The 15172-nt window shown below is 43.8% G+C and overlaps 1 protein-coding gene across 3 annotated transcripts; it reads left to right on the plus strand.

The window, feature by feature from the left end:
• The first annotated feature begins 1687 nt into the window (after nucleotides 1–1687).
• Nucleotides 1688–14412, plus strand: TMEM219 (transmembrane protein 219). 3 transcript variants are annotated; one of them, XM_054582814.1, is made up of 6 exons: nucleotides 1688–1753; nucleotides 2741–2939; nucleotides 3026–3215; nucleotides 11413–11642; nucleotides 13046–13215; nucleotides 14325–14412. In XM_054582814.1, exons 2-5 carry the CDS (start codon nucleotides 2775–2777, stop codon nucleotides 13181–13183), a joined length of 723 nt encoding a protein of 240 aa, XP_054438789.1. In that variant the 5' UTR covers nucleotides 1688–1753; nucleotides 2741–2774; the 3' UTR covers nucleotides 13184–13215; nucleotides 14325–14412. The 3 variants fall into 3 exon arrangements, with proteins under 3 accessions (XP_054438789.1, XP_054438790.1, XP_054438788.1); XM_054582815.1 differs by having other exon boundaries at nucleotides 1697–1804; nucleotides 2738–2939; XM_054582813.1 differs by having other exon boundaries at nucleotides 1697–1804.
• Nucleotides 14413–15172: the final 760 nt, after the last annotated feature.

Genomic DNA, 15172 nt, shown 5'->3' on the forward strand with positions numbered 1-15172 from the left:
CATGGGTTGCCTTTTCATTCTGTTGTGTCTTTTAATGCACAGAAGTTTTAAATTTTGATGTAATCCAATTTATCTATTTTTTTCTTTTGCTGCCTGTGCTTTTGGTGTCATCCAGGGAATCATTGATAAATCTAATGTCATAAAGCCTTCCCCCTATGTTTCCTTCTAAAAGTTTTATAGCTTCACTGTGGTTGGTGTGGTTCACTGGACTGAGCGTTGGTCTGCAAACCAAAGGGTTGCTGGTTTGATTCCCAGTCAGGGCACATGCTGGGTTGTGGGCAGGTCACCATTTGGGGCGTGCAGAAGAGGGAACCACACATTGATGTTTCTCTCCCTCTCTTTCTCCCTCCCTTCCCCCTCTCTAAAAATAAGTAAAATCTTTAAAATTTTTGTAGTTTCAGTTCCTTCATTTAGTTCTTCCATGCATTTTTAACTAATTGTTGTATATGGTGTAAAGGTAAGGGTTTAACTTCCTTCTTTTGTTTGTGGATAACCAGTTTTCCCAAGGTTATTTGTTGAGTAAGACTATTTTTTCCCCATTGAATGGTTTTGGTACCCTTACCAAGTATCATCTGGCCATAAAAGAGGTGAGTTTGTGCTATAAACTATTGGAGGTGATACAGAAGTGACATGTGATCTCAGTCTTAAGGAGGCCTCAGTGGAGTGCAGTACCCAGATTCTGCTTTTACATTAGCTGTACAGTGCTGGTTGCGTGCTCAGTGAACATTTGGACCCCTGTTTTCCCATACTTTGTCTTAGATTCCCAGCCAACCAATGAGGTTATGTATGATGATCCTCTTTAACAGGGGAATGAACTCAAGCCCCAGAAAAGCATGGTTATAGCTTATGGAGGGGCACAGAGAGGCAGAATTTGAATCCAGGTTCCTGGTTGTATTTGTCCTATTATTTCACACAAGATGGACCCCCCCCCCCCCCCCCGTGTTCTCATCTCTAAAATGTGGACGAAAGTGGAATAAGATGGTATCTACTTAGCAGCCCTCCAGCTTTTAGGATCGTATTCATTAAGGAGTTACTAGCACCGGCCGGATGGATCCATACACCAAAAACTTGCGCATTCGATCCCCGTGGGGGCGTTCACGGGAGGCAACCGATGGATGTTTCTATCAGTGTTTGTGGGTTTGGGTTTTTTTTTTGCCTCTCCCCCTTTTCTCTAAAATCAATAAACATATCCTCCTGTAAGGATTTTAAAAGGAAAAGTCACTAAAAGTCAAGGACCAGAACTGATGTGAAGGCGTCTAACATAATTATTTGCCGTCAGAGAAGAACGGAACCCTCCCCACTACCCGCCGGAAAACCAAACTCCTGGGATTTGGAGCCCCACCCCAGGGCGGACTCAAGTCCTTTGCCGGAACCTGGGCGCGGCTGGGCTGTGCTATTGGCGCGGGTGGGAGCCTAGCAACAGGGAAATGCATGCAACGAGAATCACGTTAAAGTACCCTCACGGTCTCTGCGGGGGGAGACGTTACAGTTCCAACGCCTCTGAGGTTAATTCCCTTGCCTCTTTTCCTTACACTGACTTCCCGCGGAGTTATTTCTTCCCCTTTGCCCCTTCATTGGATATCCTCTTGGTACATCCCCACACTGATTTGAGGCGAGGCGCCCGCAAGCCTCGGCACTGCGCATGCGAATCTCCGCCTTGGGGCGGGGTGGGGGAAGTCGGGATCACAGACTCCGCCCCTTCGTGGCTACACGCTTGACGTCGCCGGGGCCCGGCTTCGACCGGCTCCGAGCGGTGAGAGCGAGCGGTGGTCGGATCCCAAGCTGATAGATCGGGAAAGGATGCGTGTGTAGAGTTCCTGCAGGGCGGCTAGGGGAAGGGGAGGCCCAGGGGCACCATCAGCCATTGACCTTTAGCCTCTGTCTTCTCCTTTCTTGTCTTTTCCCCTTTTCCTAATGAGCCGGGACGGGAGGCAGGGCAGGGGCTGCACATTTGTGACACCTGCATTTTCCCGGAGTTCTTCTATTCCCATTCTCTTTCCAGATGTTCTTTTTCATCAGGCTGTTGCTTCTCGCCTGGGAAAGAGTACCTCACTTGGAAGTAGGAGGCATCTTGGCCCTACCATTCTTGTGTTAATGTCCACGAACCTCAGTCTTCCCCACAAGTATTTTTGCGTTGCCCCACCTGCTTTTGGAGAGATAAATATGCCACAGAAGAATAGAAAAGAAATGGTCACTTGTTGAGTTCCTGCATAGCCGAGTATTATGCAAACTTTTATCTGCCACATTTAGTCCTCATTACCTGCTTTAGAACTCCCATTTCACAGGTCCTTAAACTTCCGAAGTTTGACTGATTTTTCTCATACAGCCAATGAATGGCAGGGGAGGATTCAAATTGAGCAATTTAACTCCAAAGTGGATTTCTTTTGTCAGACACTTGCTTTGGGCTATTGGCTGGGACCGTTCTGCAGCTAAACCCTAGCCCCAGGACAGCTGTTTCCTGAATTTCTACCTTTAAGATGTTCGTTTTTCCAGCACAGTGTGCTCAGCTCTACTTCTGCCTTGATTGCTTCAGAAATGAAATGAAACAATTTATTGAGTGGTGCAGAGAGTTGAACAATTGGAGTCAAGAGCCTTGGATTCCTGTCCTGGCTCTGCTGCTGTCTTTGTGGCCTTGGGCAAGTCCCTTGTCTTGGTGCTTGAGCTTCCCTTTGAGGAAAATGGGTAAGTGCCTTCTGAGTGGCAGGCTCTTGTCCAGTTCTCCCTTCTTGTCCTCCAGCAGGCTTTCCGTGGAGGCCCAAACTCCTCTTCTCCCCATGGGCAGCTGCCAGGCAGGGCACAACCTGCATCTCTGTCTGGCGCACCACCCACCTCTGGTCTGTGCCACTTTGATGGTTCTGCTTCTTGGCCTTTCTGGCCTGGGCCTTGGTGGCTTCCTCCTCACTCGCAAGACTGGCCTGCGCAGCCCTGACATCCCTCAGGTGAGTACCCGCCTGCTCATCTGTCCCATGTAGGCCTGCTCTTGCTGACAATCTCTCACCTCTCTACCTCTTTCTTTTGCACACAGGACTGGGTCTCCTTCTTGAGATCTTTTGGCCAGCTGACCCTCTGCCCTGTGACTAGAAAAGTCACGGGGGAGTGGCATGGGTCCCACATCGTGGGCTTGCTGACCACCTTGAACTTCGGAGATGGTCCAGACAGGAACAAGACCCAGATATTCCAAGCCAAGGTTCTGGGTAGTCAGATGGGATTGAAAGGTGAGATCAAGGAGGACTGTGGGGTTGGACATCAGAACACTCAGCAGCCTGCTGACCTTAAGCACATCTATCAGCCTTAGTCACTTCTGCTGTAATAAAGACTAGATACTTAACAGTGAAAACGATGCCCACTGTGTAGGTTCTCTATAGATGTTTTCTCTCTCTCCTTCCAGTTCTGGGGTTCTTTGATTCTTTGGAGGTGTGATGAGATGGGCTAGATTTACCTAATGTTCTTTGCCATCCCTCTTCATTCGTGTGGCCTTCTCCTCATGAAGGCATCTTTTCCCTCAGGGATATCACAAGCATGTTCTGTTCAGTTAAACACGTCTTTCGTGCCTGCTATGTGCTTAGCACAGCTCTATGTGCAAAGGAGGCTACAGAAAAAATTAGACATCGTCCATTTCCAAAGCACTTAAAGTCTTCTGGGAAAATGAGTGAGAGAGAGTCAGTTCCATTTATTCCTGTGGAGATTTGGCCTCAGGTTCCTTACCTAAAAAAATTGGGATATGAAGAGGGAGGAGGGAATGGTGGAATTCTCTGACTTCTGAGGTCCTTTTCAATACTACCATTCTAAGATTCTCCTGTGAATCACATATGTGTATGTGTTTGTGAGGAGTAGGTCTTTGTATGTCTAGGTGTACGTGTGTGGTCAGAGCAAGAATAAATGAATATATCTGACGTATTGAAGCCCTTTTTCTTCTCCTAACCTCCTAGCTCTCGGCAACCACTAACTAACCTTCTTCCCTTTGTAGATTTGCTTATTCTGGACATTTCACATAATAATACGGGTTTTTTGCTACTGGCTTCTTTCACTTAGCATGATGTTTTAAAAATTCATCTATGTTGTAACACTTTGCAGTACTTCATTTCTTTTTGCTTAATTGTATTCACTGTATGACTATTCCACGTTTTATTTGACCACTCATCTCATTTAGTTGACATTTGGGTTGTTTTTATCTTTTGGCTATTATGAATGATACAAGTTTCTACGTGATCATATTTTTTTAAGATGGGAAGGGAGAGAGAAAGAGAAGGAGAGAAACATTGATGTGAGAGAGAAACATCTATTGGTTGCCTCTCACATGTGCCCCAACCAGGGGCCAAACAACCCTCAACCCAGGAATGTGCCCTGACTGGGAATTGAACGCCTTGTGGATGTTGCCTTAGCAACTGGAAGTCCCAGTGGTCGGGATGTAATCATATATTTTTATTTCCCTTGGTATATAACCAGGAGTGGAATTGCTGGGTCATATGGTAACTCCGTTTATATTTATTTATTTTTAGAGAGAGGGGAAGGGGAAAGAAAGGGAGAGAAGCATCGATGCACATGAGATATGTGGATTGATCGCTGGTCACATGCCCCCAGTGGGGGACCTGGACCAACCCCCAGGCATGTGCCTTGAACAAGGATCAAACCAGCGACCTTCTGGTTTGCAGGCCAGTGCTCAGTCCACTGGGCCACACCAGCCAGGGGCAACTCTGTTTAGTCTTTTGAGGAACTGCCAGCCTGTTTTCGAAGCGGCCGTACCATTTTATGTTCCCACCAGAAGTGTATGAGAATTCCATTTCACCACACCTTGCCCAACACTTGCTATTATCTGTTGTTTTTATTATAGCCCTCCTAGTCATTGTGAAGTGGTGTCACTGTGATTCAGACTTGCATTTTCCTGGTGACTAATGATATTGAGAATTTTTTCATGTGCTTATTGGCCATTTGCATGTTTTTGGCAAAGTGTGTATATAGAGTCTCTGCCCATTTTTAAAATTGGGTAATGTGTTTTTTAATTTTTCAGTTGTAGTTCTTTATATTTTCTAGATACAAGTCTCTTATCTGGTTCATCATTTGTAAATATTCTGTCCCATTCTCTGGGTTTTTACCTTTTATTTTTATTTATTTAATTTATTTTTTAAAGTATATTTCATTGATTATTCTATTACAATTGTCCCAATTTTTTTCTCCCCTTTATCCACCTCCACCCTGGACCCCTGCACCCTCCTGCATCCTGCCCCCCGCCCTCGCCCTTAGTTCATGTCCGTGGCCTTTATATTTAAGGTCTTTGGCTTCTCCATTTCTTATACTATTCTTAACCTCTCCTTGTCTATTCTGAACCCACCATTTATGCTTCTTATTCCCTGTACCTTTTTCCCCCCTTCTCCCCAGCCTCATTCCCACTGATAACCCCCCATGTGATCTCCATTTCTGTGATTCTGTTCCTGTTCTAGTTGTTTGCTTAGTTTTTGTTTTTGTTTTTGTTTTTTGGGTTTGGTTGTTGATGGTTGTGAGTTTGTTGTCCTTTTATTGTTCATAGTTTTTGGTCTTCTTTTTCTTAGATAAGTCCCTTTGACATTTCATACGATAAGGGCTTGGTGATGATGAACTCCTTTAACTTGACCTTATCTGGGAAGCACTTTATCTGCCTATCCAGTCTAAATAATAGCTTTGCTGGATAGAGGAATATTGAATGTAGGTCCTTGTGTATCATGACTTTGAATACTTCTTTCCAGCCCTTTCTTGCATGTAAGGTTTCTTTTGAGAAATCAGCTAATAGTCTCATGGGCACTACTTTGTAGGTAACTGTCTCCTTTTCTCTTACTGCTTTTAAGAGTCTCTCCTTATCTTTAATCTTGGGTAACTTAACTATGATGTGTCTTGGTGTGTTTCTTCTTGGATCCAATTTCTTTGGGACTCTGAGCTTCCTGTAAGTCTATTTCCTTTGCCAGATTGGGGGCATTTTCCTTCATTATTTGTTCAAACAAGTTTTCTATTTCTTGTTCTTCCTCTTCTCCTTCTGGCACCCCTATGACTCGGATGTTGGGACGTTTAAAGTTGTCCCAGAGGTTCCTCAGCCTCTCCTCATTTTTTCAATTCCTGTTTCTTCATTCTGTTCCAGTTGTGTGTTTATTTCTTCCTTTTGTTCCAAATCTTTGATTTGAGTCCTGGTTTCCTTCCCTTCACTGTTGGTTCCCTGTATATTTTCCTTTATTTCATTTTGTATAGCTTTCATCTCTTCATTTTGCAACCGAACTCAATTCTGTGAGTATCCTGATTACCAGTGTTCCAAACCTGCATCCGACATCTGTCTCCTTGTTGCTTAGTTCTTTTTCTGGAGTTTTGATCTGTTCTTTCATTTAGGCCGTATTTCTTTGTATGGGCACACCTATTATGTTGGGAGGGGCAGGGCCTTAGGTATTTGCCAGGGTGGGGCCACCCTCTTCACTGCGTTGTGACAGTGTGTGTGGGGGAGGGGTCAGAGAGGGAACAACGCCGTTTGCTCTGCTCTCACCCCACTTTCAGTCCCTTCCCCCGCTACCCACAAGCAAATTGGGCCCTTCTGGTGCCAATTCCTGGGTTTATGGGTTTGTGTATGTTCAAGGACCCCGTGGGCTCCTCCAACAGACTCTCCTGTGAGACTGGGAGTTTCTGCCACCACAGCAAGCCCCACAGGCTATTATAGCCAGAGATTTTGAGTCTTTAGTTTCCCACACTGAAACCCTGGGTTTTGTGGTCTATGTTGCTCCCTAGTTGTTCTCCCAGCTTATCTGTGCACGAATGTGAGAGCTCCTGGTCAGCCAGCCCCCACCTCACCCGCCAGGTCAGTGGCCTTGCCACATATCCTCTCTGCCCTGGCTCCCTGTCTCCGCCCCTCCTACCAGTCTGGGTGAATGTTTCTTTAACTCTTTGGTTATCGGACTTCATACAGTTTGATTTTCTGACAGTTCTAGTTGTTTATTGTTTTTAAATTGGTTGTTACCCTTCTTTTGGTTGTGTGAGGAAGCGAAGCATTTCTACCTACACCTCCATCTTGGCCAGAACTACCCATTCTTTAGATTCTTTTCACTTTGTTGATGGTATGCTTTGAAGCACAAATGTTTTTGATTTAGATGAATTCCAGCTTATCGATTTTTCTATTGTTGCTTATGATTTTAGTATCCTATGTAAGAAAGCTTTGCCTAATTCAAGTTCTCTACAACTTCTATATTTTTTTTCTAAGAATTTTATAATTTTACTTCTTACACATAGGTCTGTGATCCATTTTGTTAATTTTTTTTGCGTGGTGTGATGATGGGATCCAACTTCATTCTTTTGTAGGTGGCTCTTCAGTTGCCCCATCATATTTTGTTGAAAAGACTGTTCTTTCCCCATTGAATATTCTTGCCACTCTTATTGAAAATCAGTTGACTGTAAATGTGTGAGTTTATTTCTGGACTCAGTTTCATTCCATTGATCTACATGTCTCTCCTTATGCTAGTACTACACTGTTTTGATCACTATAGCTTTGTAGTAAGTTCTCAAATCGGAAAATATGAGTCCTTGAACTTTGTACTTTTTAAAGATTGTTTTGGCTATTCTGGATCCTTTGAATTCCCATATGAATTTTAGGATCAGCTTGTCAATTTTTGCCTCTGCAAAGAAGTCCAGTTTTTTAAATAATGGTTAGAAACAAAGTAATAACATCAAAAATTATTTTGGACAAAATTAGAAATGAGTACCTACTATGTACCAAGCGTAGGGAATATAGAGATCTGTAAGACAAGGACCCTCATTTCAAGTTGCGATGGTCTAGCAAGGATACAGATGGGAACAGAAATAAATACCTTCCAATGTGTGAAATAGAACACGAGGTACAGTGGGAGTACTCAGAAGTCTGTCTAAGACAGGCTTTTCCAATGATACAGTGCCTGAGCTGAAGCTTGAGGTAGGCTTTTGAGGGTTCCCTTCTAGACAGAGGGAAGGGCATATGCAAAGGCATGCAGATTGGGGGACCATGGTAGCATGTTTAGGAACTTCCAGGGCATACAGGTGGAAGGATTGCTGAGCGCCCGACAGGTAATGGACTCAGAATCCCATGGAGGGTCTCATGTGCCAAGCCAAGGTAGTTGGACTTTATCTAATACATTGGGCAAATGCAAAGATTTTAATCAGGAAAATAGTAAGATTTTGTTTATATATTGTTCTCTTAAAAAAGATACCACTTGTTGGCCTGGAAGGAATGTGTCCAGATGCAGGAAGACCAGTTGGGAGGTGGTTGCAATAAAAAGATGACGAAAACTGAGCTGAGACAGTACCATGAAAGAAGGTGACTGATTCGAAAAAGACATTAGAAGTGTGAGATTGACAGGACTTGGTGACTGAGTCAATCTGGGTACATAGTAAAAAGGGGAGTTCTCATAGAATTTTACATGTAAGTTTCTCACTTGTAATTATGATGTATATATATTGGTTGTATTTCTCATTTTTCACTTACTGTGTTCTTTGTATAGTGCAAAAAACAAAAGCATTATTTTAATGGATATAAAGTGATTCATTAAGTGGTTAGGCCATCGTCTGTTAATGCTTTCCCTGTTGTTAAACATCTCTATTGTTTCCTACTTTTTTTTTTAATGAAATCACAATAAATATCTTAGTATACTTTGCATTTTTCTTTTGAATTTTTCCCTTAAGATTAGTTTCTGCAAATGGTATTACTGAGTCAAAAGGATATGCCCCCCCTTTTTTTTACCTTGAATATTCTTTTTTTAAAAAGACAAATTCATTATGTTGTGGATTCAGACCACACAGAAGTATACAAAACAGGTGTAAAAGTCCTCCTACCTCCCTTGCAGAATTGACAGTTTGGTGGGCATCTTCTTAGGCCCTCTCTGCACCAAGATAACGACTGATAACAGCCACATTGTCTTCCAATAGACGTCACCAATTGAGAGTGCCTATTTTCCCACATCTTCAACAACTCTTGTTGCTATCACGCTTTTTAATTTTTACCCATTTAATGGGCAAAGGCATACCTCAAAGTTTTAATTTACTTTCTCCTGATTGCTAGTGAGGTTGAACATCTTAAGTTTATTGGCCATTTTCATATTTTCTCTGAATTTCCTGTTCATAGTCTTTGCTTATTTTTCTTTGTCTTTATCTTCTTAATTCTTAGGTCTTCATACATTATGGATAGTAAACGCTTTGCCAGTTAAATCTATTATAGGTATTTTCAACCAATCTGTTACTTGTTTTTTAAAAAATATATTTTATTGATTATGCTATCACAGTTGTCCAAATTTTTTCCCTCATTGCCCCCCTCTGCCTGATACCCCCATTCCCTCCAGCAATCCCTTCACCCCTTAGTTCATGTCCATGTGTTGTGCATTTAAGTTCTTTGGCTTTATTTCCATTTTGTTTAGTTCTTTTTTTAATTTTTTTAGATTTTGTTGATTTACTTTTTGTTTTAGAGAGAGGGAAAAGGAAAGAGAAAGAGAGGAAGAGAAATATCAATGTGTGAGAGATACATCAATTGGTTGCCTCTCACACGCCCCCAACTGGGGACCTGGCCTGAGACCCAGACATGTGCCCTGCGCGAGAATCGAACCGGTGTCCTTTCAGTTCGCAGGCTGGCACTCAGTCCACTGAGCCACACCAGCCAGAGCTGTTTAGTTCTTTTTCTTGAGTTTTGTTCTGTTCTGTCATTTGGGCTATGTTTCTTTGACTCCTCATTTTGGCAGCCTCCCTATGTTTGTTTCCATGTATTAGGTAGAGCTGCTTTGACTCACTGTCTTAGTAGCATGGCCTATTGTAGAAAAGCGCACCCATAATTTGGATTGAGTGGGGCCTTAGGTAATCGCCAGGGTAGGGCAACCCATGTGAACCAGGTTGATGGAGTCTCAGATACGGTGTTACTGCTCTGTGGCTCTGTAGGGGAGAGGGCTCAGAAAAGGGACAGTGTTTGCTGCCTGGCCTCTGGAGTTTTATCTGGGTGGAAGCTGTCCCCTGGCGCTCACCCTGAGGCCAGACACTTCAGTTCCTCCCTGTATACCAGTGATGCCCTTCCAGCTGCTGCCCTGGTGCTGGATCCCAAAGGGAGTAAGTCCGTGTAAGCCCTAAGTCGGTTTCAGCCCTTTAAAAGGAGATACTTGAGAATCCTGCAGTTTCTTCCACTGCCCCAACCCTCACTGGTTTTTACAGTCAGCAGTTATGTGGACTTATCTTCCGACACTGGAACCCTGGGCTGGGGAGTCTGGTGTGAGACTGGGATCCCTTGCTCCCAAAGTATCCCTTCTGATTTTTATTCACCACATGTGGGTGTGGGATGGCCCTTTCTGCATCACTGCATCTGCACTCCTACCCATCTGGTTGAATGTGGCTTTAATTCCTCAGTTGTCAGATTTCCATACAGCCCAATTTTCTGACACTCCTGGGTGATATTTGTTTTTTAGTTTAGTTGTAATTTTTACTGTGGTTGTGCAAGGAAGCAAGCCATGTTTACCTACACCTCCATTTTGACCAGAAGTCCAAAAAAATGTTACTTATTTTTAACTTTCCTTTCATAGTGTGGAAGTCTTTAATTTGTTACAAGGTTAAGTTTATTTCTCTTGTCCTTTACTCAGGCTTTTAGATGTGTCTTTTTTTAGGAAGGGCTTCCCAAGTTCAAAATAAGAAAACACCGCCCTGGCTGGTGTGGCTTAGTGGATGGAGTGCTGGCCTGCGAACCAAAGGGTCGCTGGTTCCATTCCCGGTCAGGACATGTGCTTGGCTTGTGGGCCAGGTCCCCAGCAGGGGGCATGTGAGAGACAACCACACATTGATGTTTAATCTTCCCTTCTTGTCTTTCTCTAAAAAGAAATCTTTTAAAAAAATAAAAATAAAATTAGAAAATATCCTGTATTTTCTTTTAATATTTGCCTAGGTTTTTGTTTTCTTTGTTTTAGTTTGTTTGTATAGGTCTTTAATACATCTGATCTTTATCTTATAGTGTGAGATGAGTCTAACTTTTTTCCCAAATGGAAATTGTCCTAAGGCCATTGACTGAATAGATCACTATTGTTCCACTAATTTGAAATGGGATGTGAACCTTTTCATGTATTTTCGTACCTAGCGGAAAATTGTTCTCTTTAAAAAGAACACTAATTATTTATACAAACTAACATCAACAATGTGTATCTATCCCAGTTTCATTGTAACCTTGCAATTATTGGTGTGTTCGTTTTGCTGGTTGTAAGCTAATTTAAATTAATTTTTGTTTATATTGGTACAGTTATTTTCATTTTTTCAATGATGATGTAAGTGATGGTATATAGATTACTTCATTGAATAGAATCAGTGCCAAAACACCTGGTATTGTAAGAAGTCTTAGAAATGAATAGATGTCTGAAAATTGATGGTTCCCACCCGACCCTTCATTTTCTTCCATCTCTTCTCCTGTGCCTCTCATAGGACCTTCTGCAGGAGAGTGGGTCCTCGTTACAGCCAGGGTCACCACAGAAAGGACCCCAGGTATCTGCCTGTATTTTAGTGCCGCTCCAGGACTTCTGCCCTCCAGCCAGCCACCCATATCCTGCTCGGAGGAGGGAGTAGGAAATGCCACCCTGAGCCCTAGGGTGGGTGAGGATTGTGTTGGGGTCTGGAGCCAGGAAGGCCTTGTGCTCACCAAGCTGCTCACGTTGGTAAGAGTTTCAGGTTATCAGGCATTCATAGACTTCCATGCTGCATGCTGTGTCTTGAAGACAATTTTACCTAATAGATAAAACATAAGCTTTGTAATCCTGACTTGGAGCCTGTGAGATCTTGAACAGGCCCTGAATCTCACTGAGCCTCACTTCTTCATCTGTAAAACAGAAAATATGACTATCTCCTAACTCCAACAAGTAAATGAGAATGAATATAAAGTACCCAGTACAATGCCTGGTACACAATAGAGACTTGATAAATGACAGCTATTACTATTAACTGTTGTCTTTAAGTACAATTAAACATGACCTCTACCTCAAAGGAATTCAGAAGCTGGACTAGGAGGCATAATAAGTTAATTGGTAGCATAGAGATATGAGCAAAGTGTTGTTCAAACACAGAGTAAGGAGCAATTAACTCTAACTTGAACATTTATGGAGAGCGTTTCACGGACATGATGGCATTTTAAAAAGGTAATCATGTACAGTAGTTTATAATGTACAGAGTGCTTTCAGATACATTATCATTTGATCTTAAAATAGCCTTTCAAGGTAGCTGTTATTATCCCATTTTACAGATAAGGAAACAGGTTCAGAGAGAGGGAGTAAATCACCCATGGCCACACACCACACCTTCTTAAGCAGCAGACCTAGGATTTCAACCTAGGCTTTCTGATTCTGAGTCCCAGCCTTGTTCTGCGCTGTCAGGATGATCACTGGAGAATGAGGAAGATTTGGGCAGAGAATGCACTAGAGGGGGTTCAGGAAAGAGGAAATGCATTCCAGGCATAAGGGACCAGCATGAGCGCAGGCCTAGAGAATGAAAAGTGTTTAGTCTTTGGGGACACTTTGTAATGAGGGGCTTAGGAATGACTTAGGGTAAGAGGTAGGAAAGATGCAGGGGCCGGATCATGAGGCATCACTATGCTGGGCTTAAGATGCTGTGACTTGGCACTGCAGGCCATGGGGGCCACTGATGCTGATGGAAGAAACTGACCGAGTGGAGAAGAGAGACCAGTTAGGAGGCTGCTGCATACTCTTCCCTCACATTTGCAAAGACCCTGGTGAGGAGCATCACCCAGGAGCTTGGAATCAGAGATCTTGGTTTCCAGACCTGCTTACACATCTTTAAAATGTGGATAATAGTGAACTCTCACAGTCATTGTTACGGGGTTCAAGGGTTAGGCAAGAAAGCAGTTTGTAGACCATGGAGACAGCTAGCTTGTATAGAAATAGCATTTCCCCTTTAGTTGCTCCCTGGATGTGGAGAGCCCTTCCTCCCATGGAGGCTTCTCTCCATAGCCTTGGGCTGGGGGTAAAACGTCTTCTAAGGGAAGATTCTCTATCTTCCTCCTGTCTCATTTATTTCTTCTTCCCTCCCTGTGCCCCCCCCCCCCCAGGAGGAGCTGGCTCTGTGTGGCTCCAGGCTGCTGGTTTTGGGCTCCTTCCTGCTTCTCCTCTGTGGCCTTCTCTGCTTTTTTACTGCCGTGTGCTTTCATCCACGCCGGGAGTCCACCTGGTCTAGAACCCGGCTCTGAGGGCACTGGCCTAGCTCCTGTCTTGTTCTCAGGTAAGGTTTTCTGCCCCAGTCCTGTGAGAGTAGAGGATGGGGTAGAGGTGGGAATTGTAACTGAGATAGAGTCATTCCTAAACAATATGGTTTGGCTTTACGTATTTTTGAACTTTATATAGATGGAATCATACATATTCTTTTGTGACTAACTTCTTTCAGTTAACATTCTGATCTTAAGATTTACCCATAGCTCTAGTTTACATCCAAGCTTTTTGGTAACTGGTGAATTAAGAGGGTTCAAATTTGATGATGTATCCTGGGATAAGAATCATGTCTGTCTTGCTTTTTCATGAAATTCCAGTATTCAGTTTTATGATGCAAATTTTTTGAAATTCATCTTGAACAACTCAAAAGAATTGATGATGCCAGTTACTAGGCACATACTATGTGCCCAAGCACTTTACATGCACTTTCTCTTTTCCATTAGCCATCACTGACTGTAGAAAAAATTGATTCTACTAACAGAATCTTTGGAGGGACAGAGCCTCATGAAGGTAGCAGTGGGTGGGAAACATTGGCTAACTAGTTTGTGTGTCAGCTCATTAAGGAGAAAGAAATATCCTGTAGAATATTCTTACCCTGTCAGGTGGGTCTCATATAATACGAGAGTCATATACTGTGCTTGCAGCTCTCAAATTGTTCTCAGCCTCAGCTAGCTGCTATGCCCTAGGATATAGCTGTGGAAGTACTAGAAAAAGCTCAGGCCCAGGGAAAGGCCAGTGGAACTGGATGTTCAAGATAAAATTTGCTTATTTTGCTTAGGGCTAGGCCTAACTGCTGCAACTACTTATTTGAGACAGGAAATGAGGCACTAAGATGCTGTGACTTGACACTGCAGGCCATGGGGGCCACTGGTGCTGAGTGAAAGAGAATGGCAGAGTACAGGAGAGAGACCAGGCCTTTCTTAGATCTGAACAGACTGGAACATGAATACTTTCTGGCCCCAGGCAGACCCTGGGATCCTGAGGCCATCCCAGTTGGGATGAGTGCCTGTATCTGTGTCTAGTTGTCATTTCCTCAGCTGTTGCATCAATTTCTGCAGCCATTCTAGAGCTTCCCTAAGGACTTTCTCACCTGCCTTGATTTTTTATTTTATTTCTCTCCAGGTGTGAATCAACTTCTCCGGCCTTGGTTCTGAGTTGGAAGAGATGTTACAGAAAGTGGAGAGCTAGAATGTGGTGGGAAATAAAAGGATTTTTTGCCCAGTGCTGCCCAATGTGTTTATTGGGAATTAGACTGAAGTGGGAATCTTAGAGTAGACTGGTTCGGGATGTTGGGGGTACTTTCCCTTGTTGACTCTTGGATGTGAGATACGGGTTGTCACAGGGCATGGGTGTAGTTATTCACACGGTTGTAGGTTGGCTTTGGTAAACGCATGGTTTTGACCCAGCTCTGCCATCGTATGCCTAGGAAATAAAATTGATAACTTCAGCCAGTTGAGAGTTAGGTGGGTTTGGTCATGAGAATGCTTTTACATAATGCAATATGACCTTGGACAGGTCATGAAACTAAAAGGCCTCAGTTTGCTCTGAAGATTTGACAGACTACCCAGCAAAGTTTCCTCGGCTTGGGAGATGCATGGCCAGGCTGCCTGGTTACTAACCTGAGTAACCATTTTCCCGCCTTTTCCGCGCCCAGCAAGCATCACATCAGCCTTCCCTCGCCCCTCCTAGCATCTATCCTGCACGCAAGCGCAGATCACGCCTTCTTTTTACCTTCCACCCGCGCCCCCTCAAAGCTTCCCCTAGCAACAAGCTCGGGCTCGCTGCTAAAGCGGGGCGAACGCATGCTCCGCAGCCCCCTCCAACGCCAGTTGTCCGAAAGCGCGCTGGGCTCCTCCCCCTCCAAGCCTAGCCCTTTTCTCCGCCTCCCACCCAGGGTCCGCGTGGCGGGGCGCTTGCGCACTCCGGCCCCATGGCTGCCTATCTTCCCGGCCGCAGCAGTAAGGAGAGAG

Source organism: Pteronotus mesoamericanus, unplaced genomic scaffold (assembly GCF_021234165.1).
Source record: "Pteronotus mesoamericanus isolate MK-2021 breed Mesoamerican mustached bat unplaced genomic scaffold, CSHL_Meso_final contig_72, whole genome shotgun sequence".
Classification (NCBI taxonomy): domain Eukaryota; kingdom Metazoa; phylum Chordata; class Mammalia; order Chiroptera; family Mormoopidae; genus Pteronotus; species Pteronotus mesoamericanus.

Excerpts from the sequence above, each read along its gene's own strand:
- TMEM219 (XM_054582814.1), top strand. The coding sequence starts at position 2,775 with ATGGGCAGCTGCCAGGCAGGGCACAACCTGCATCTCTGTCTGGCGCAC. Across the intron at positions 2,940-3,025 it reads GCAGCCCTGACATCCCTCAG|GACTGGGTCTCCTTCTTGAG; the intron begins GTGAGTACCCGC and ends TTTTGCACACAG. Across the intron at positions 3,216-11,412 it reads TAGTCAGATGGGATTGAAAG|GACCTTCTGCAGGAGAGTGG; the intron begins GTGAGATCAAGG and ends TGCCTCTCATAG.